Genomic DNA, 21912 nt, shown 5'->3' with positions numbered 1-21912 from the left:
TTCGCACGGGATTAGTATTACCTGGAGACCTCTGGTGATTTGTAATAATTGCCGAGGACGTCGGTGATCTTAATCCCATGCGAATGCGCCATATCGGTAATTATTAAAGTAATAATTCCCCCGGAAATTACCTAATATATTTCGCCGAACACCGACGTCCTGGGATAATACTAGTCCTGTGCGAATCTGCATCTCAGTGATTGGGGGGTGTTTTTGTTGTTGTTGGTTTTAATTGTTTTAATTGGGTTTAATTTTTCTACATCTTTTTCAGTTGAAGTATGGAGGCTGCGGTGGAAATTACTGACAGCATTTTAGGAGCAAATGCAGGAGTAGGCCGATAGATAACAGGCCTATGGAGCATACACTTAAACGACGAAATTAAATCAACAAGAAGAGGGAAATTTGGAAGGATATTGAGATAGATGACATGCGTAGCAGCATGCGTTAAGCATATCTTTCAACAGGTTGAATCCAAACACCCTGACAGCCCGTTATCCCGACAGCGCTGCCCGCTGTTCTCAAGACACGTTGCTGCTTTGACATGTTTACTGTTGCCATGACGACTACATACTATGTTAAAAGTGATCATTTTAACCCGAACCACAAGCTTTCCATGAACCTAACCTAGTGGTTTTTGTGCCTAAACCTAACGAACCAATAATAATAGTGCTGGTACAACATAGGTTTTAATGTATTTAAAGCTTAGTCACGCGACCGGTGTAGCGGAGTAGCGGCCGACCATTTTGCACCATAGACTGTGTAATTGAAATTAGCAGCAGCCAGATACTGGCTTAACATGACATGGTTGGTAGATTTGCTGTGATAATTTACTATGGAATGAATCACATTTGGACATATCTGTCAGTGGCTCCAAAAGTTAATTTCACTTCCTGGTACACACGTGTTCACACAAACACGCTCAGTGAGCGAGTGCAGTCCTCCATCAAGACTGTTCATTACCTGACCTTGCGCTGAACAGGTGTGTGTTCTGCATGTGTACATACTGAATTGCGTGACCTAAATATGTAGCTGGCAACTGGAATTGATGGGACTCAGAAACGCCCCCACAATTGAATCAGTTGTTCCTTGTATCATTTCTGATACGTCCACAGTGGTAGATTTGTTGTAGGATCACAATCATGGGATAGTCAGCGGGCCGCTGAGGTAGCGTTCACTTGTTGCCATGGTTACTGTGCTGCTGTCAGACGCCGTGCCGCTACCTCAATGGGAAATCCTAAACAAATCCATGGATTCAAACTTTAAGCCGTATCACTGCCGAAGTCTAATCACTTGGTCCTTGTGTCATTTCTGACCGACCCTGAAAATTTCATCCAAATCCCTGAGTCTTTTTTTGAGTGATGTTGGTAACAGAGGAAGGATTCACACACGCTGATCGTCACATAACTCCGCCGTGTTCTTTGGTGGAATAATTAATCTAATTCACCTCATTCTTTCAGTGCTCTAACGGATCTGGATGCAACAGTTTCCTAGCCTAGCCGCGCTAGACCCAGGTCTGAAGACACAAGGGTCTAGGAACTCTCGATAGGGAGGGAGGCGGGCTAAAAGGTTGTCTTTCGAATCTCTCTGCAGCAATTGGGTAGGTATACAACCAATCAGTGCAACGAATAGGCTGACGTAGTTCCTAGAGCGCTGGAAATCAGAGGATGCAGGAGTTTGGTGAAGCCTTATTTATACAGTCAATGGGTGAAGCTCAAGTATATTACAGACATGTTAACAGAAAGATTATTCAAATCTTTAAGGGATGTGGCCAAAGCCGAGTCGAAAGATAACTGTTTGTTGTGCGCAGCCATCTTCTTGTCTATCCTTGTTTCTATGGTTGTTTCTGGTTGTTTCTGTCAGAATCGTCGCGCCTCTGTCGTCACTTAGTTACGCCCGCCTTCTGACTCTACACTTCATCCAACCTCGAGGCTTACCGAGGGTAACTAGACCCACCCTGGCAGAGAATTAAATTCGTTGCCGTGGGTTGTCTAGTGCAGCTAGGCTAACAGTTTCCATCATGGTGATTTGTCTGGTCTGTTGTCCACTCATTTCAGCCGTTCTAATACGTTTTGTGTTTAAAAACAAATGAGTGTATCAATCGATGATTTTTTTTCTTTTTTTTGTATTCCACCACAATATTGCACGGTTGTAAAACGGTTTAGCTCCGCTTTGGTGAAGAACATCAGTGAATTAATTGTTTATCACGGTCTTCAGCAGTAATTGTTGTTGGTAAATGAGAGACATTAGTATTGCACATGTCTGCATCTTCAAACCATAAACAAGGAAGTGAAGTCGGTGATGTACGTGCATTAGGTTTGCGCTGGGAGCTGCTATGATTGGCGGAACTCACGGGAGGCGGGCTAAAATAGAATAGAATCACTTTATTCATCCTCGAAGGGAAATTCAGTTGTCAGGGTTCTTATCTGTTTAATTTTGAATTGAATAGCCTGACTGCTGATGGCAAGAAAGATTTCCTAAATCTTTCGGTCCCTGGAGCGCAGTGATAGGAGCCGTCCATTGATGTTTTGTTGTTCATTGAGGCAGATGTGAAGTGGATGATCCATGTCTGAAAGAATGGCTTCCATCTTGCTCAGTGTCCGTCTCCCCACCTCATCCTCCAATGTGTTCAATGTGATTCCAACCACAGAGCCAGCTTTTTTAATCAGTTTGTTCAGACGCCTTGCATCCTTGTTTTTTATACTGTCTCCCCAGCAGACTGCAGCATAAAACAGGACACTTGCTACCACAGACTGATAAAACATCTGCAGCATCTTACTGCAGATGTCTAAAGATTGAAGTCTTCTGAGGCAATAAAATCACAATTTCATTGTATATGAAAGTGTGCATTGACAATAAAGGTTTAATTGATTGATTGATTGATTGATTGATTGATTGATTGATTGATTGATTGATTAAAATCAGCCATTTCCAGCTAGAATAGTCATGTACCACATTAACAATGTCTAGATTGAATTTCTGATTCATTTAATGTGATCTTCATAGAAAAAAATGCTTTTCTTTCAAAAATAAGGATATTTCTAAGTGGCCCCAAATTTTTGATCGGTAGTGTATGTGTACTTCATAGCCAGCTGTAACACTGTTCCAAACAGCTTGTACAGCTGGACATGCAGAGAGACAGGGGTCAGGTAAAGTCCTCACACTTGGTTCCCAATGACAGAAATGCAGTGCTACCACTCTGATTCACTGCTGCAGCCTCTGGATCGCTTCTTCCATTGCAGACTGTGTTGCCTTGATTCATAAAATCCAGCTCTCATTCCTCCATATCCTGCTCCAGTGAGCAAGGTGCAAACATATCAATATTCCCACAGAGGGAAATATTGGGCTCTTATCCACGGTGGCACCAGCCAGCACCAGCTCACATTTTATATTAACGGACTGCAGCTCCAACTTTACTAATGCTGAAAAACTATGGGCTGGATGTGAAAGTGCTGATGGCAGCTGTTTTAATTCAGAAATATTTACAGTATAGTACAGCTCTCAATGCAAGCAGCAGGATTGATCGGTGCCTCCGTTCATTCACTCACTAACCACCCCCTTTCATCAGACTGGCGTGACCTATTGGAGCACACAGAAGGATATAAATACAGGAGAGAACCATCCCCAGACATCACCCTGAACCTGGAGCAGTCTCTGCAGGACACCAGGCTCTCAGCACTCTGACACCATGAAGGTAAGAACAGTGCAGCTAAACTTACTCAACTAGGTGGGGAAATGTATGGAGGGAGCTGGTTCCTCTTTTAAAAGTCTTATTTTTCCCACCTGGTCTAGAAGCACTATTTTGTTCAAGACTACTTTGAAACCTAAGAAGATGATATACAGTTTTACTGAGGACATGCATTTACAAAGAAGGACTGCATTTTTTAAAGAGAGAAAATATCAGAACAACAAGAATTAACTTTAGAGAAGTCAGGGAAACGTTTGAGGGCTGCTTTAAAACATGTCAATTTTAAGGCATTCCATGCATCACTTGACAGTGGATGAAAAGCAGTTTTGTCTAAATGTGTTTTGGATTCACATATGTGCTCTTTGTGAGATTATATTGCAGTTATTTTCAAAGTTATTGAATGAATGTGTCTGTCTCCTGCAGGCTCTGAGGACCATCACACTAACTTATGTTCTCACTCTGCTACTGTTGGCAACGTTCATCTCACAGTCATGGAGCGCACCAAAGGTATCGGAAAAACAAAATTTTATATATGTATATATGTGTGTGTGTGTGTGTGTGTGTGTGCGTATATATATATATATATATATATATATATATATATATATATATATATATATATATATATATATATGTACATACATATGTGAGAGTGTGTGTGTGTATATATATATGTGTATATATAGCACCCTCCATAATTATTGGAACCCCTGCTTAAGATGTGTTCTTTAGCTTCTAATAAATTAATTTTTTTTTCTAAATAATATAGGACCACAGTGAAAAAAGAGGAAAATCCAACCTTTAATTCAAGTGCATTTATTCAGTGTAAAAAAAATCACACATTAAGAAATAATTCTTTTACATCAAATCATGTGTGCCACAATTATTTGCACCACTGATTTTAATACTTTGTACAACCCCCTTTTGCCAACAAAACAACACCTATTTTCACAATTTTCACTGTGAGAGTATGCTTCTGAAATAAAAATTTAATTTATTAAGGTTTTCAACACATCTTAACCAGGGATGTCAATAATTATGGAGGGTGCTATATATATATATATATATATATATATATATATATGAAGAGTTCGTTTGCAAAACTAGATAACTCAGTTTTGATAAATTTTCAGAAAACTTTTTTTTATTGTTTACTCTAGATAATATCAATCAAACTGAAGTTGAGTGGATTTGACTCACTCAAAAATACATGGCAAAATAGAGAAAAAATTAATTATTTTTATTATTATTATTATTATTATTATTATCTGAAGTAACAATAAAAAAGAGTTTTCTGAAAACGGAGTGACCTGTTTTTGCAAATGAAGTCTTCATATGTATATATATATATATATATATATATATATACATATATATATATATATATATATATATACATATATATATATATATATACACACACACACACACACACACACACACACACACACACACACACACACACACACACACACACACACACACACACACACATAAGCTTGGTCTCCTCTATGCTGCTAAAACTCCTCTGACCCAGTGGGGCATGAATGAACTCAGGACCTCTGGAGATGTCCTGAGGCACCGGAATGATGGCAGTGAATTCTGTGGGTCCTGTAGGTTGCAGCTTCCTACATCAGTCTTATCCTGGTACATCCCACAGATGTGCAATAAGATTTGGATCTGGGAAATGTGGAACCCAGGTGAACATCTTAGTTCTGTCGTGTTTCCCGGGTCACTCCACTCTGCTGAGAGTGGCAACTGGAAATGGTATGAAGGACTGCTGTTGCCATGGAGGGGTGGAGGGGTTGTTGGGTTGCTTGACCTGCAACCCCCCAGGTGGGTGAGACATGCCAAACATCCACCAGATGTCAGGACTCAAGGTTTCCCAGCAGAACTTTACATTTTAACAAGATGACGGATGCTATTCACTTGTCACCTGTCAGTGATCAGAATGTTGTGATCAGTTATATCTGATCAGTTATATCTGATCCACCCCATTGCTAGTGGGTGGATCACACACACAATGTGTGTGTGGTGTTTATTGCCATTTTTAAAAGGTACTTTGTTTTACCTTTTAAAAATGGCCGAGTTACCAGACAAATAATGTGCACAGGTTTAAGTTCAACGACATCCTTTTTTTCTCACTAAAGGGCTCCTATCAGCGGAGAAACTGGACCCCGCAGGCCATGCTGTACTTGAAGGGCACACGTATGTATCTGTGTTGGCCTACTACCATCACATGTCTGGATGGAAACGCAAGGTTCAAAATGAAATGAGTAGATAGACAGTGGTCTGTTTTTCAAAGTTATCTGTCAGCATGCCAGCATGGCTCTTTACAGACAGGAAACACATAACATGATCACCCTGTGTTCAGGTGAGAACCATTTATTATTGTTATTTTTTAATTTGATTATTATTCTGATTTAATTAACTGCTGTGGTTCCATTGGCATAGATGCACACACCTCACTCTCTTTAGAGATACTTCTTTGTCTCCTGCTGCTGTCTGATGCTGCAGGTATTTAACAAACTCAGAGGAAAGACTCTTACAGACAACAAACTCAAGTTCAAGTCCTGCTTACATTTTGTAAAACCTCGTTTATATTATTACTGATCCTAATAATCTGACCTGTTCTGTCTTGATCATAGTAAAGCTTTATTTTATATGGACATTTCAGTTTGGAACAGTTGTAGAACTGTAAATCAAAGTGTATGAGAAAGGCATGCAAGTTGTTTTGTTTGTTCTCTATGATTTTTTCAGACCAGTGTAAGTGTTGAAATATAGAAATACAGAAATATAGAATGCATCATACAAAAAAAGTACAATGTGTACATCTGGTAAAATGGTGGAAAATGATTCAGAAATGTTGCCAAGTCCGACCTACTAAGATTGTTGTTGTGACATTTACAGAAAATTAGTAGGATGTTCTTTTAGACATGAAGCTGATACGTTCAGCTGCCGTCAGATGAGCAGAATGTGCAGAGAAAGCCTTTTGTGATGTAATCAGAAAATCATTATTGTTCCTTCAAGCAGTATCACAATAAATCAGTCATAGCCACTGTGAAATACAAATTACCGGGACTAAATAACAACACCTTTTGGATATGTAAAATATAATTCCCTCCCGTTTTTTTGTTGTTTTTTTTAAAGAGGGACGCAGGTTCATCTCAGAGGACCGAAAGGAGGGAGATGTCTATGACACACTGCATTTAGGTACAGTAAAGCTTACTATTCAAAAAATGCTTCTGGAGTTAACAGACATTAATTATGAAGAACGAGACAGTTTTCCATTGTTAGTGGGTGGATCACACAGTAGACTGATAATATGTGTGTGGTGTTTGTTGCCGATCAGAGACCCGCAGTCAGAACACAGAAAAGCTGAGTGTGGATCAGGCTGCCACTGTCCTGCTGAACTTCCTGCAGCAGGCCAGAGAGGGAGGTGAGAGCAGGACCCACACACACACACACACACACACACACATATAATTTTTAATTGCGTCCCACCATATATATATATATATATATATATATATATATATATATATGGTTAGTGGTGGGACGCAATTAAAAAAATCCAATTACAGACTTTGTAATTAATTAATCACAATTAATTGCATTTTTGTCAAACAGCAATATTTGGTTGACAGTTGAATCAATGAATGGACATATACGTGTGTACAATTTAAAGTTTAAAAATTAAAACAATTTTAAAATGGGACATACAGAGAAAAAGTGAATTGTCTGATTTAAAGCCTGGATTTAGTTTGTTTTTTTCTATTGTATGGCACATTAACAAAAGTCATTCAAGGACCTTGAGAAAGTTGAAAATCCACAGATTCATTCTTGTTTTCATAGTTTCTGGATAAATGGTGTCATTTTGATGGCTCTTATTTTTAGGAATATAAATTTCTATTCATAAACAAAAATACGTTTTCATAAACTAAAAGTCAACTTTTAGTTTATGAAATTACATTATTATAATAATTATATATATATAGTTATGTATATTATATATTATAATTATATATATATGTTATTATATAATAACATGTATATATGTATATATATATGTATATATATATATATATATATATATATATATATATATATATATATATATATAATTATATATTATTGATTATATACGTTATTAAAAGACAGACATTTTTGTGGTTTAAGTTATTACTCTGCCGAGACTCCGCCTCTTTGGTAGTGTAATAACTTAAATTACATAAACATTAGTTTCATTTCTATTTATCCGCACTTTTCATCTGTCTGCAGATTACTGCAAAGGCAAAATGCAATTATAGCGATTGTATTCAACATTTTATGACTTTTTGTAAACTAAAGCACTTTCAGTGTCGTCTAAAGTGGTCTATTATGGGATGGCTACACCGTTAGCCGTTAGCAGGACTGGTCTGAAAGGCAGACTAGCTGCTAAGAAAGCAGAACATAAAGAAGAGACTTCAGTGAACTAAAGAACATAGAAACTGGACTGTAGAAGAATGGAAAACAGTTCTGTTTACAGATTAATCAAAGTTTGAAATGTTTGGATCAAAACGACGACGTTCGACGTAGGGTTGGAGAACACTTGACTCCTGCGTGTGTTGTTCCCACAGTAAAGCATGGTGGAGGTAGCGTGATGGTCTGGGGCTGGTTTGCAGGGGGACAAACTGGTGATCTGCACAAAGTCTCAGGAATTCTAAATCAGCATGGATACCACAGTATCTCACAGAGGCATGCCATTCCCTCTGGGCTGCGTTTGGTGGGACAGCCGTTCACACTACAACAAGACAACGATCCAAAGCACACCTCCAAACTGTGTCAGAGGTATTTGGCCAAGAAAGAAGAGGAGGGGAAGCTAAGGATCATGACTTGGCCAGCTCAATGCCCTGACTTTAACCCCATCGAACTTGCATGGGATGAACTGGACAGAAACGTCAAGAACAAGGAACCCACAAGTGCTAAAAACCTTTATGAGATGTTGGCAGAAGGATGGGAGGAAATGGAAGTGATTATCTCATGTCACTGATTGCAAGAATGCCTCGAATTTGTCAAGCAGTTATCAAAGCTAAAGGAGGCTATTTTGATGAGTCACAGATTTAGACAGTTTATTAACAGTATTATATGCTAGATGCTTCAGTTTTGTTTTCAGTGTTCTTATCTGTAGTTCTGTGATTAGAAATGAAACATGGCTAAATTGCGCTCATAATTTAGGTAATATGAACCAATCACAGAAAAATTAAGGGCGAGTCCAAACTTTTGCCTGGCAGTGTATATACTCAGCATGAAACAAACAAATTATTTCCACTTTTCAACTTTTACTTCTGGATGTGAAAGCTGGATAGACAGATATATAGACAGAGGACAGTGTTTACAGGAACATTAGTAAGTATCTGGATTCCAAACAATAGGAAGTCTTGCAAGTCTTGAAAATAAAAATGCCAGGAGAAAAACCATGAAATCTTTCATCAGGAGTTCATTCTCCTTAACATTTTGTAGTTTTAAGACTTGTCCTGAAGCTCTTTGCAGGTCTTTATGTTTTTTACATGTATGCTATTTTTAACCCACACCATGTCACTCTCTCTGTCCTCTAGCCGATGAAAATCCAGACGAGGTGTATTTCCAGGAGCTGCCAGTGTGGAAGAGAGAATACTTCTGATAGTGTTTGTAAAGCTGTCACGCAGCATCGTCTTTGATTTAAAGTTTTCTGTTCTGAGCGAAGGAAGGGAACAGCTGTTTTATAAATATCACTTCTCTGACAAAGTTTGAAATGTGCCGTTTTAATAAAAAGATTTGAATTCATAGCACTACTGGTCTGAGGTTGTCTGAAGATTTGAATTTTTTTGTTTAATTGTGTAATAATCAATCAAGATTTAGTAATGTACATAAAGGACATTACTAACAGAGCTGTAGAATTTTAGTCTTTTGAAAACAATTATCATTTTTTAATGTCACACAATATTTGTTCTTATTTCCTGTAAGTTCTTTGGTTTGAGGAGTAAGACAGAATATACCTTTACTTATACAGTACCATTCAAACGTTTGGACACGGAGCTTTGCATGCTCTTCAGTGCCATCCAGTTTCATAATGTCTTCAATTACAATTTTGAAGACTTCATTTCCAACACTCTAGTTCATTTTTGTGCACCAATTATTCACCTTTCACTACAGCAACGTATTTATCCATCCATCCATTATCTGCACAATGCTTATTCCGTTGTCGACTCACATTCAGGCTGCAGTTTATCACAGCTGTAGGGGTGAAGGCAGAACCCACCCTGACAGTTTCAATGTTTTTATGTAAAGGAAATGCAAAATTCAGGCCCCAGATGAAAAATCCAAATATATAGGGATATATTGACTTTCAGGCATTTGCTGTTCTTTTAAATGTTTATCCTCATTTAGATGAGCTCTTCTCATTTGATATTATTTCTGCTGTGTCAACACAATGTCCTGAGAACTGGCACTTTATTTTTCATCTTTGTGCAAGACAGAAGTCTGAGACCTCTAAAAGCACCATTTATACAATGCATTTAGGTCCTGCTAGAGCTTTCTAGGGATGCTAAAGAACATAGGGAAAATCCATAAACTGCCATTAGAAAATGGTGGGCATTGAAGCCTCTACATTTTATGACAACAGAGGAGGCCATTGACCAAATATTAGAGTATTACTTCAGTGTAGTCAGATTTTGAAATGTCCTGTAATTTTAACCTCTTCAGAACACACAACACACTTATTTCAGTGTCCTTTTTAATAGATACCAGGTCTTTCCAGCTCTCAAAAGCAGAGGGCTGTATGAAGCACTAAAGATTATACTCATAAACGTGGAAGGAGAGTCAGACTTAAAGGCATTATGGAGGATGTTTTTTTTGTTTAATTTGTCTGATTCACATAAAATGAATATACTGACCTTTAGTGGACTTGTATGTATGATCTCTAAAAGAATTTTAAAAAAATAAATAAAAATAACTGTGGAATGGCAGGACCTGAAAAACATCAGCCAATCAATGCGCTCGGACCGAGGCGTTTGGTTTGCTCCCTTTCCTGTCAATCAAAAATCTTCCGGCTCAGGCCTAGTTACGTAGATTACGTACGCCTTGGACTTACGTGTTTTCTGTATGTGTTGCTTTGGTATAGCTTCGTAGTTAGCTGGCGACTTGTTTTGCTCATCTTTATTTACATAATGGCAGATAAAGATCCAGGGGGACCCAGCCGTAAAAGACAATTTCACGAGTGCTACGCAAGTTTCTGGAGGGGGGCGTTTCTTCGTAAATGTTAAGAGTGGGGAGGTTAGAGGGGGGTGAGGGAGAGGTTGTATGTGCGCATGCGCATGCTACGTTCAAAGTCGTAGGAAATTAAATCTCCTCTAATGCCTTTAAGCTTTGAATGTACTTCCTGGTGGACGTGCACACAGACAGCTGTAGACACCACAGACGAAGTCTGAACATTTTGAAAGCATTCGGCATAATGATGAATGCTTTCAAAATAAATAAATAAAGCAGACTTTAAAGTAGCATTACCTATTTTATTTCAGATTGAATGCACTAAAACACAAAACCTGAAGAACATAAAATATGTAATTGTCCAAATAATATTTTCAGTCTGGCTTAGGGATGAAAACAGATACTCATGTGGAGAACATGTCAAACTGAGCCACAGAGGAACAGATGTCTGTCTATTAAATAAGGACAGTGGTTTGTAGTAGGGCTGTCCTAGTTAATGTGATTATATTCCAACCAAGTATTATATACATCATAATCCAGGAATTTGTTGAAATTGGCTGATCTTTTCTCATAAACCTAACAGACATTGACCTTCTATCAATCATTAAGTCAACTAAAAAGAAATCTTTGGTCATTTGTAGCAGCGTTGAATGAGTGCACTACTGAGAGTTTACTGAAGTCATTGAAATAATCAGAACATAAGGAAATTCCAGAATGCATATTTTTAAGGGTGAAACCCTTTCAGAAACACCTGTTTTGTAGTTTGAAATAGATCTTGCTATATATGTTGGACCCTTGCTGTGTGTATTTAACACATGTTGAATTATTATACTCACAACAAAAACTGTGGACCACAATGAAAGCCATTGTGAACAAACATGTGTGCTGTCAGTGGTTCATCTCTCTTTAAGTTCATCATGTCAAATGCACAACCTAAAGAGTGACTCAAAATGAGAATATTGAAAAACAAAGCAGATCTGTCTGTAATAGATAGCATTCTACTTGATATCTTACATTTAGTCAACTCATGAAATGAAAAATCATGTTCAGTTAACATTTTTAAAGGCTGTGAAATGGCTTCAAGCTAATTATCCAACCTCAGTTCAATGAATTCATCTGTCTAAGGCAGCAGAGGAGCATGTTGAAAAAGTTTGAAGGGATTTACAATGTACTAGTATTGCTATGCATCTTTTCAAAAATGTTTTAAATCTAAACTTCCATAAAAAAACCTTGTTTTCAGGTGATTAGGCTGAAAACAAGGTGGAAGTGTAGTAGGTGATGGCATGGGCAGGAGGAGATGTGATCTCTGTCACTAGTGTAGACTGCATCTGCTAATCAGACGCTGATTTTTATGTCCAGCAGAAGCACAGGCTGATTGTCTAAACCTGTGTATAAACAGCAGTAAATTTCAGTTTCCAGACTCTCCCGGTTGCTTCTTCTTACCCTCCGGTACGGTGCCCAGCACAAAAGGTGCCTTGATGTTCAGGCGGTCCCTCTCAGCCTCCTCGTCTTCATCATAGGGCTCATCGTCATCCTCCTCCACATCGCTGTGGTGGGGGGTGGAGTGGATAGAGGCAGAAGGGGAGGGGGGCACTGAGTAGGGCCGGGGGTACCGGAAACCCTCCGTCTGTGGAGACCAGAGAGTCAGTGCTTGCTAGTTAGGGTAATGTTAAACATGAGCTCAGGTAATCTAAAAAAAGAAATTAAAAATTGAAATGACATAGATGTAAATCTATATTGTTGATTCCTCTGAAATATGAAGATCTATGAAGTTGGCTGGGTGAAGTTCTCCACCCACCCCTCCTCACTCACTGCAGCTTGAGCTCACCTGTGTCTGATTAAACACAGTCTCTATACAACATACGACTCTATACAACACGTGATAATATTGGAGTAACTGACACAAGCATGTCTGAAAAGGAATCCAATTTAGAAGAAGAACAATAATACAGAATGTTTCATCCTGCAAGTTGACAGGATTAGTTTTTAGGTTTGTTCCATATGAAACCCCAAAATTGTCATTGGTACACTGCAGTTTAAAGATCAAAGTGCTCAGTGGACTGCCATTCCCTTATGCTGTTTTTGAGCATGTAAACCTTGTCACATATCCATCCATCCATCCTCTACACACCGTTTTATCCTCACTAGGGTCATGGGGGGTGCTGGAGCCTATCCCAGCTGACTCAGCTCAGGTGAAGGCAGGGGACACCCTGGACAGGTCGCCAGTCTGTCACAGGGCTACATATACAGACAAACAATCCCACTCACGGGCAATTTAGAATAATCAATTAACCTCAGCATATTTTTGGACTGTGAGAGGAAGCCGGAGTACCCGGAGAAAACCCACGCATGCACAGGGAGAACATGCAAACTCCATGCAGAAAGATCCCAGGCCCAGGCTGGGATTTGAACCGGGGATCTTCTTGCTGCAAGGCGAAAGTGCTAACCAGTACACCACTGTGCATCCCTCACATAGACATGCTAAATCAAAAACTAGATTTGTCATAAGACTTTCTATCTACGGCCTCATTCATGTTGCAGTCTTCCATTCTACCACATCCAAAAGGGCCACTGAAGTTCACTTCTTCATGCTCATGAAACCACTTTGAGACAAGTTTTGCTTTGTGCCGTGGAGCATTATTGTGTTGGAAGCAGCCATTAGAAGAACTGTAGCTAGAAAGATATGCACATTATCATCAACAGTAACTGCACATTCTATGGCATTCAGACCAGGTTTTTGCCTTAAGGCGCTCAAAATGTGCCAGAAATATGTCCCACAGCACTCCATGAGCAGCAGCGGCAGCGTAGACTTGTCTTTTCTACCCTCATAGCTAGTTTATTTGGTTTTTCCCTCCCCCTGTTCTTTCCTGTATTGTTTCTTTTACTTCTCAGTCTTTTCCCTTATCGTATTCCCTTGTCACTCTCTATTTCCTTTTTCCTTGTATTTACTCACTCTCTTTCACTTTTTCCTTTCTTTCCCTCCCTCTCTGCTCCCTTTTTAAACAGTCATGGTAATGAACTAAGTGAAGCTTCATCACATTGCAGCTGTGAAGTATTTAAGTATAATGTTTGTATTAGTGTGCGCATCCATCAAAACTACAAACAACAGAGGAAGAGCAAAAGGAGGATTGGCACCTGCACATTCCCTGATGATGTCTTGTCCTTCGGCCAAATGTTAGACTGTCAATTAAAGCCAAATGTGTGTAAACAGTAAGAACCGTGTGTTTCATGGGAGGCATTTTCATGTACATGGATGTGTGGTTAGAGTAGGCTGGGCAACAGACGGTGTTTAACTGCGAGCAATTCAAAGCTAATTGACTGCTTGTGATGCCACTGTATTGTATTCAACCAGGTTAAAATCTCAGCACTCTAGAGCGGAGACCAAGACTGTGGTGAAGGGGAGCTGAGAGGGAATAGCATACAACCCTAACATTCAGAAATTCCTTACCTCATAGATATCCTTTTGCACTCATCTTTTGGATTAGCTTCTGTACTTACAGTAATACCAGCAATTAGTAATAATGACTACAGTCCCCCCCTACAGCATTTCTCACCTTCAGAGGGGCCATGGGGTCGGTCTTGAACTTATCAGGGAAAGCTCTGCTGAGTGCCAGATGGCGGGCGTGTATGTAGAACTGTTGATCACAAGTCAGCAGCAAGTCCGTGAACAATATTTAACCAATATATTTCAAGTAAATTTTTAATTTTGAAATCTATTTCAAAGGCAGTGCAGCATGAATCTATGCTGTATGACAGAAAGATTAGCAACATTGTCTACCACAGCACTGAATACTTCCTGTTTCTATCCCTAAAAATGATATAAAATGAATTCTGAATATGTTAGAAAGCAGATGCTTCCAACATATATCTATCCAGTAGCTGTACCTGCTTCATCCTGTTGTGGTTTGGGTTAAAAATTACCCTTTCACTGAAACCTTCTCCTCTATTTTCTGGGTTACCAGTGTGATGAGTCCCACCCGATGTAATATATGACTGGTTTGCTGATAAGGAGTGACAATAAACTAATCAAAAATTGGCAAAGAATGCTGTATCTTTGTGATACACCACAAATGAACATAATTGAAGCATGAGAAATTGATGTTGTTGCTCTTGATTCAAAACATAAAACGTGAAGCAAACTACTGAGTAAAGAATGAGAAAAATGAGGAAAAACTTTCTGACCAGTCAATGAAGGAGGAAGTTTCTAAGTCTGTGCTGCCAGTTACACATTTGCCAGGAAAACAAGTGGTGCTGATATGAGGAGGCAATGGGACCATCAGTATGGAAGACAGATGTGTACCTATTGTACAGGGTGACACAAAAAACGGGAACTTTTTAACAATCCAATAAAGCCAAGAGTGATGGAAGAAAAATATTTCATTCATAGTAATTGAAACCTTAAAACATGCCATTTAAGAAACAATGATGGAATTTTCATTTTTTAAAAATGACTTCCTGTAGATGGTGTCCTCCTGTATGAATGCATTCTTGAAATCTGCTATTGAGATTCCTTATTGACCACTGCAACATCTCAGCTGGGATACTGTGAATTTCATCCTGAATTCTCTGTTTTAACTCATCCAGAGTTCTTGGTCGAGTCGTGTACACTTTTCTCTTGAGATAGCCCCAGGTAGATTTCAAGAATGCATTCGTACAGGAGGACGCCATCTACAGGAAGTCATTTTTAAAAAATGAAAATTCCATCATTGTTTCTTAAATGGCATGTTTTAAGGTTTCAATTACTATGAATAAAATATTTTCTTCCACCACTCTTGGTTTTATTGGATTGCTAAAAAGTTCCCGTTTTTTGTGTCATCCTGTACCTCTGTATTCCGCTCTGTGCCCTGGGATGCAGAAACCACAAATTGGTCCTTTCAGTCAGCGCAGAACAGTTGTGTTTCATATACCGTATTTTCTGGACTATAAGCCGCACCTGTATATAAGCCGCATCCGCTCTATTTTTAAAAAAATAATAAAAAGAATATATACAAGCCGCACCTTTGTATAAGCCGCAGATATCTATGTTGAAAAATTCGATATTTACTACATGTACAGAACGATTTTGAACTGTAAATGTACATGTATGTACCTGAAGAGATTCTTTCCTAACAGTGTCTTTTAACACGGCAGCAACTTTGCTGATTAAAACGGAACAGAACCAAGAGAAAATAACCAGTATATGTTTATTTCATTTCTCCTGTTTGAAATCACTTTACTCATCTTCGCTGAAAAAAATGGATATTTACTGCATGTACGGAATGATTTTGAACTGTAAATGTACATGTATGTACCTTAACAGATTCTTTCCTAACAGTGTCTTTTAACACGGCAGCAACTTTGCTGATTAAAACGGAACAGAACCAAGAGAAAATAACCAGTATTTATTTATCTTCATTTCTCCTGTGTTTGAAGTCACTTTACTCATCTTCGCTGAAATCCATGAAGTCGTCTTCTTCAGTGTCGGAGTTGAATAACCTCAGAAGGGCTTCGTCACATCCATCTCCATCTCTCTCGCTCTCCGCGTCACTATCATCCTCCGGTGAAGTTGGCTCTGAAGGTGCGCCGCTCTCTTCGCGTAGCAGTCCAGCCTTTCAGAACCCGTTGGTAATGGTGGATTCTTTCACAGCACTCCACGCTGTTAGGATCCACTGACAGACATCAGAAAAGGATGCTTTTCGCATGCGGCCGGTTTTTGTGAATGACCACTTGTCATCCAAGTCTCCCACTCGACCCGGAGTGCAGCTTTAAATGCCCGATTCACACAGATGTCAAGTGGCTGCAAATACTTTGTTGTACCTCCAGGAATCACAGCTGGAATAGAGTTTGTTTTCTTGATCGCTGCTTTCACAGAATCTGTGATGTGGGCCCTCATGCTATCCAGAACAAGCAGTGCTTTTTTCTGGTGAAAAAATCCTCCCGGGCGCTTGCTGTAGCACTCCGTTAACCATTCCTTCATTAGGCCTTCCATCATCCACCCTTTGGTGTTAACTTTGACCACTACGCCTTTCGGGAGTTGTTCTTTGGGCATAGTTATGCGCTTAAAAATCACCAGTGGTGGAAGTTTTTGTCCGGATGCTGTGCATGCCAGAACGCAGGTGAAATGCGTCCTCTTGTGGCCTGTTGTTTTCAACAACACGGATGATGCGCCTTTCTTGTTAACAGTCCTGGTCAGAGGGAGATCAAACGTCAAAGGTACTTCGTCCATATTTATGATGTCCTCTGGTCCGATGGAGTGTTCTTGTATCTTTGTTTCAACGAATTTGTGGAAGTTTTTAATTTTTTCCTGATAGTCAGGGGGGAGTTGCTGACAGAGAGTGGTCCGTGTCCTGATGGACAGGTTTTTACATTTCATAAATCTGAAACACCATGACGGCCCCGCTTTGAAATCTTCAATATTCATTTCGCAGGCGATTGTTTTGGCTTTAAGTTGGATCTGTACAGTGGATACACCTCAGCCACCTGCTCTCTGTGTGTTCACCTAGTCCTCCAGGACATTTTCAAGTTCAGGCCACCTGCTTTTATGTCCTCTGAAAGCTTTTTTTGACTTTTGGCATTGCATGAGCTCTTCCCGCTGCCACCTCCAACGTCTCACCATAGATTCATTGACGCTAAGCTTGCGTGCAGCAGCGCGGTTTCCTTCCTGGATAGCAAGATCGATGGTCTTCAACTTAAAACTTGCATCATATGAACTTCTTCGTGTGGTTTCCATGATGAAGGGGCGAGGATTTGAAAATAATTAACAGTTGGTAATTTGTCGTCCGTTTTCTATCTGAAGAAAAAGTAGCATATTCTTCTTTGCATTGATTTTTGTTTTGATTCTAATTCCGGTTAGAGCGCCCCTAGCAGTGGAAGAAAAATCCACAGAACAGCCGCACCTTTCAATAAGCCTCATGGTTCAAAATCTATGAAAAAGTAGCGGCTTATAGTCCAGAAAATACGGTATGTCCACTGTATCTTGCACACCTGGCAGTTGTGCATGTGTGGCATATGCATTCCACACATACCAGATGTGCACACGACAACCCTTGTAGAGTAATCGCTGTACAGATGTAAATTTTGGTCTGCATGCACAGGGGTGTACACAGAGTCTCAAGGTCTTTGGGTACACCCCATGGGTACTGACAGACATGGAAATTAAGTAATATGTTATACAGCACGTATGAACTGTATAGCAAAATTACAGACCATAATCCAAAATTACAGACCATAATCCAAAATTACAGACCATAATCCAGCTTCAGGTATTACAGTTCATTTTCAAACCTGATATCTATCATGGCTGGTCATGGCTTTAAACAATCATTTGCTTCTAATGCTTTGTTGACCATTATTATTTTGAACTTCTATCTTTAACTCATTTGTGGGGGAGTGAACCAGGATGTAGTACAGCAGTATACAGAACATGTCCTGTTATCCTTATCAAAGAGCCACTCAGTGTTACAGCAACAGAAACACACCCGTCCCAGGTATTTCCAGTCCAGCAGGTCCGACAACCTCTCAGTTCGATTCCGTTGGATGATACGCTGACGCCGAGATTGCTGGCAGAAAGTAAACATGAACTGGGTCAGCTGGTTACAAGATTCCTCAGGTGAACGGAACCGCCGGTCCACAATGTAGATACCTGATGGAGAGGAGTAGAAGGACAGGTTTCAGTTACTGAAACCTCAGTGTGCATGTGCGTGTGTGCCTGTCTGTGCCTGTCTGTGTGTGTGTGTGTGTGTGTGTGTGTGTGTGTGTGTGTGTGTGTGTGTGTGTGTGTGTGTGTGTGTGTGTGTGTGTGTGTGTGTGTGTGTGTGTGTGTGTGTGCGCGAGCGTGTGTCCTCCCAAGCCGTGATTTGTGGGGACCAAATGTCCCCACAACTGTAGGAAAACCGAAAACTATGTCACTTGTGGGGCTGCTCAGTGGAATAGCGGTTAGCACTTTTGCCTTGCAGCAAGAAGATCCTCGGTTCAAATCCCGGGGTGGGCCTGGGATCTTTCTGCATGGAGTTTGCATGTTCTCCCTAAGCATGTGTGGGTTTTCTCCGGGCACTCCGGCTTCCTCCTACAGTCCAAAAATATGCTGAGGTTAATTGAGTACTCTAAATTTCCCGTAGGTGTGAATGCGAGTGTGATTGTTCGTTTGTGTATGTGGCCCTGCGACAGACTGGCGACCTGTCCAGGGTGTCCCCTGCCTTCGCCCGAGTCAGCTGAGATAGGCTCCAGCATCCCCTGCGACCCTAGTGAGGATAAAGCGGTGTATAGAGGATGGATGGATGTCACTTGTGGAGACCTCATTTCGGTCCCCACAACTTTAAACAGTGTTTTCTTGGCCATGTTGTTGTTACTGAAAAAAGTAAAAGTGCAAAAACGTTTCTTTAGGGTTAGCCATTGTTTTGGTTAGGGTTAGGGTTTGGTTAAGGTTAGGGTTAGGGGTTAGATATGAATGGGAGTCAATGGTATGTCCCCACAAGTTATGGCGTGGGAGAGTGTGTGTGCCTGTCTGTGTGTGTGTGTGTGTGTGTGTACCATAGGCAGCAGGGTCTGAGACGTGCTCCTCCATGAAGCAGCCAAAACCTGACAGGTTGGTGGTCACACTGGGAATACCCATGACACTACACTCACCTGGAGAACACAGGGACATAGAACGCATCAGACAAAAACAACACTGTGTGGTATGTAGGATGTGGATGAAACGGACACGTGTAAAAGCCTGAACCCTTTTTAGAAAGGCCAAATCATTCCGACTTAATGACTGTGAGAGCTTGTCTGACAGGGTAAGCTTTGTGAGGTGCAGCAGATCAGCAATAGTGAGTGCCAATAATGGAAGAAAACAGGCAACTTCTAGAATTCAAATGATCTGCTGTGAACATCAGCAGATCCTTTGTGCATTATACCACAGAACACCTTCAGAAGACTTTTAGAGTCTATGGTCTTGAGAATAAACAATATAGTTTTGGGAGTATATGAAGCACCAGTAGATGATCGTCATATGATCTTTTTAAATCACCTTTCAAATGTCTTACATTTGCTGCCAGTAATTTTGAATATCCTAAGGTTTTGGGGCAAATAATCAAGACTCCTACTCTTTCAAGGAATAACTTTTCAGAATGATTTGAGTAGATTGATGTTATGTCAGATGGGAATCATAAATTGAATCACGAAGTTCCATTTAGTGGTGGTCCTGTCGAACAAAAGTATCGTTATCTACTGTATCACTTTATAATTAGAGATCAGCAGTCATTATTGACTGTAGGATTAACCTCAATCCTGTTTCTTTTTAGGCACATAGGCCATTCTTACTACAGTAGTCCAATGCATAAAATGCATGTAGTGTAGACTAAAATAATATTTGATTGACAGCTTCAAATTCTGCACGTGATTTTGCAATTTACACAACTCCATTATTGCAAAAAGTTGCACGCAATAAACAGATTCTCGCAGTTTCTGCAATTACTGCAGCATCTCTGGATAGCAGGAACATGAAACACTTGTGTAGAGGCATGCATGCTTTCACATTACAGGCTACAGTGAGATGACTTACCAGGTGTGTATCCCCATGGTTCATAGTAGGAAGGGAACACTCCAAGGTTACAGCCACGGACAAAGTCTTCATAGTCCATGGGCAGCAGAGGACTGGTGGAGGACAGGAATTCAGGGTGGAAGATGATCTTAGAGGACACACACACAAGGAGACACAGATGTTGTATGTATTTACTCTGCAGGGTAAATAAATGACATTTGCTATGGATAATGATTGTTTTTCGAGCATGAATCCTTGGCTGTCATCTGACTGACGCCATAATATTCAACTCCATATGCAATGTACATTTTATTGCTGCTGGCTTCTGTAAAGATTTTAATATTCATGGTCATCAGCTCATGAACCCTATACACTGTGACGACCTCCTGACCTTTTTTACTGCAATCATCAGTGCAAAAAAAAAAAATGCACTCATGTTTATATTGTTATGGAGTTGACTGAGTACATTTATGCTAGCCAGAAGCAGATATGCTTACAATAATTTTATAGATTTTGTATATTTGAAATAGAGTCACAACAAATGTAATAGTCATAAGAAGTAGCTGTCATAATGAAATAGTTGGATGCTGAAGTAAAATTGCTGATATATATTTCTTTGAAAAGAGACTGAGGGGCCAGAGGAAGGACCGCAGCACTCGGTTGTACGTCGACCAAATCAATGTCAATATGTAAATGAGAATCGCTCCCCTAAACTCCCTCAACTCTGGTGCAGATTCTTTTTTCTCATATTACCTTGACACGGTCATTCCTGGAGTTGAAGAGACCAATGCGTCTGACGTTGGACAGGATGGGATCTGTGGAGTCATCCAGCACGTTGTGAGTGGTCACTGGAGGAAGGCTGTGTCTCTGCAGCCAGGAGAGGAAATGATGTCATTAAGATAGTAAAACAAACTGTAAAAGTGAGGAGCCAGAAGGTGGGACAGGTTGACTTGATCTCTATTTTCTGAAACATCAAGTTTATATCTATGTTTGTAAAACATCTTTCTATGTTTTACAAACCTGCTTTTGTGATTAATGTTTTGGACAAAGTGAACCAATCACATCCTTCAATTCATGCATGTCACAAGAGCATTTCTGAATTGATCTTTCCTTTGTAGATTGTGCTAATCATGTTAGTCTGCTATTCAGTCTGTACATCTTGCTAGTGGAAACAGCACTGGACAGAGAATTCATGCATCTTCAGGACAGGTCGACAAAATGCAAAAGGTCCTTTATAGTATATATGCACACTCTGAGGACAGAGTGTCAACTGAATTGCTATAAATGTGAATGGTGGGCGTTTGACGCAGTGGTCCATGACTGGTAACCTTTCAGAGTGTGATTCTGAAAAGTATTGATCTGGATTTAAAGCTTGGTCTAATGATATCTGATTACTGTCTCACCCCACTACACAGCACAGAACACAACCAGAAAAAGAATTAGAGTGAGGATTCATAGAAAGTACCTGAGAAACTTAGACTCACGAAGTATGGACAAC

The 21912-nt window shown here is 39.9% G+C and overlaps 2 protein-coding genes across 3 annotated transcripts in view; one reads left to right on the top strand and one right to left on the bottom strand.

Moving 5' to 3' along the window:
- Positions 1 to 3513: 3513 nt before the first annotated feature.
- On the top strand, positions 3514 to 9495 carry spx (spexin hormone). Its single transcript, XM_022217460.2, has 6 exons — positions 3514 to 3691; positions 4109 to 4192; positions 5836 to 5893; positions 6836 to 6898; positions 7038 to 7124; positions 9283 to 9495. Exons 1-6 carry the CDS (start codon positions 3686 to 3688, stop codon positions 9345 to 9347), a joined length of 363 nt encoding a protein of 120 aa, XP_022073152.1. The 5' UTR covers positions 3514 to 3685; the 3' UTR covers positions 9348 to 9495.
- Positions 9496 to 11200: 1705 nt separating this feature from the next.
- The window catches only part of gys2 (glycogen synthase 2), a 33810-nt gene continuing 23098 nt past the window's right edge, over positions 11201 to 21912 (bottom strand). The window contains exons 11-16 of one of the 2 annotated variants that reach the window (XM_022217459.2): positions 21168 to 21281; positions 20436 to 20562; positions 19421 to 19516; positions 18370 to 18533; positions 14467 to 14547; positions 11201 to 12539 (exon numbers count right to left, since the gene is read on the bottom strand). In XM_022217459.2, coding sequence (XP_022073151.1) covers positions 12321 to 12539; positions 14467 to 14547; positions 18370 to 18533; positions 19421 to 19516; positions 20436 to 20562; positions 21168 to 21281 — 801 coding nt within the window. In that variant the 3' untranslated portion in view covers positions 11201 to 12320. The remainder of the gene's footprint in view (positions 12540 to 14466; positions 14548 to 18369; positions 18534 to 19420; positions 19517 to 20435; positions 20563 to 21167; positions 21282 to 21912) is intronic. The other variant, XM_051954035.1, reaches the window with a different exon arrangement.

The sequence above is a fragment of the Acanthochromis polyacanthus genome, chromosome 1 (genome assembly GCF_021347895.1).
Source record: "Acanthochromis polyacanthus isolate Apoly-LR-REF ecotype Palm Island chromosome 1, KAUST_Apoly_ChrSc, whole genome shotgun sequence".
Classification (NCBI taxonomy): Eukaryota; Metazoa; Chordata; class Actinopteri; family Pomacentridae; genus Acanthochromis; species Acanthochromis polyacanthus.
The sequence above is the reverse complement of the archived record's forward strand: the minus strand, read 5'-3'. Positions and strand labels throughout refer to the sequence as shown.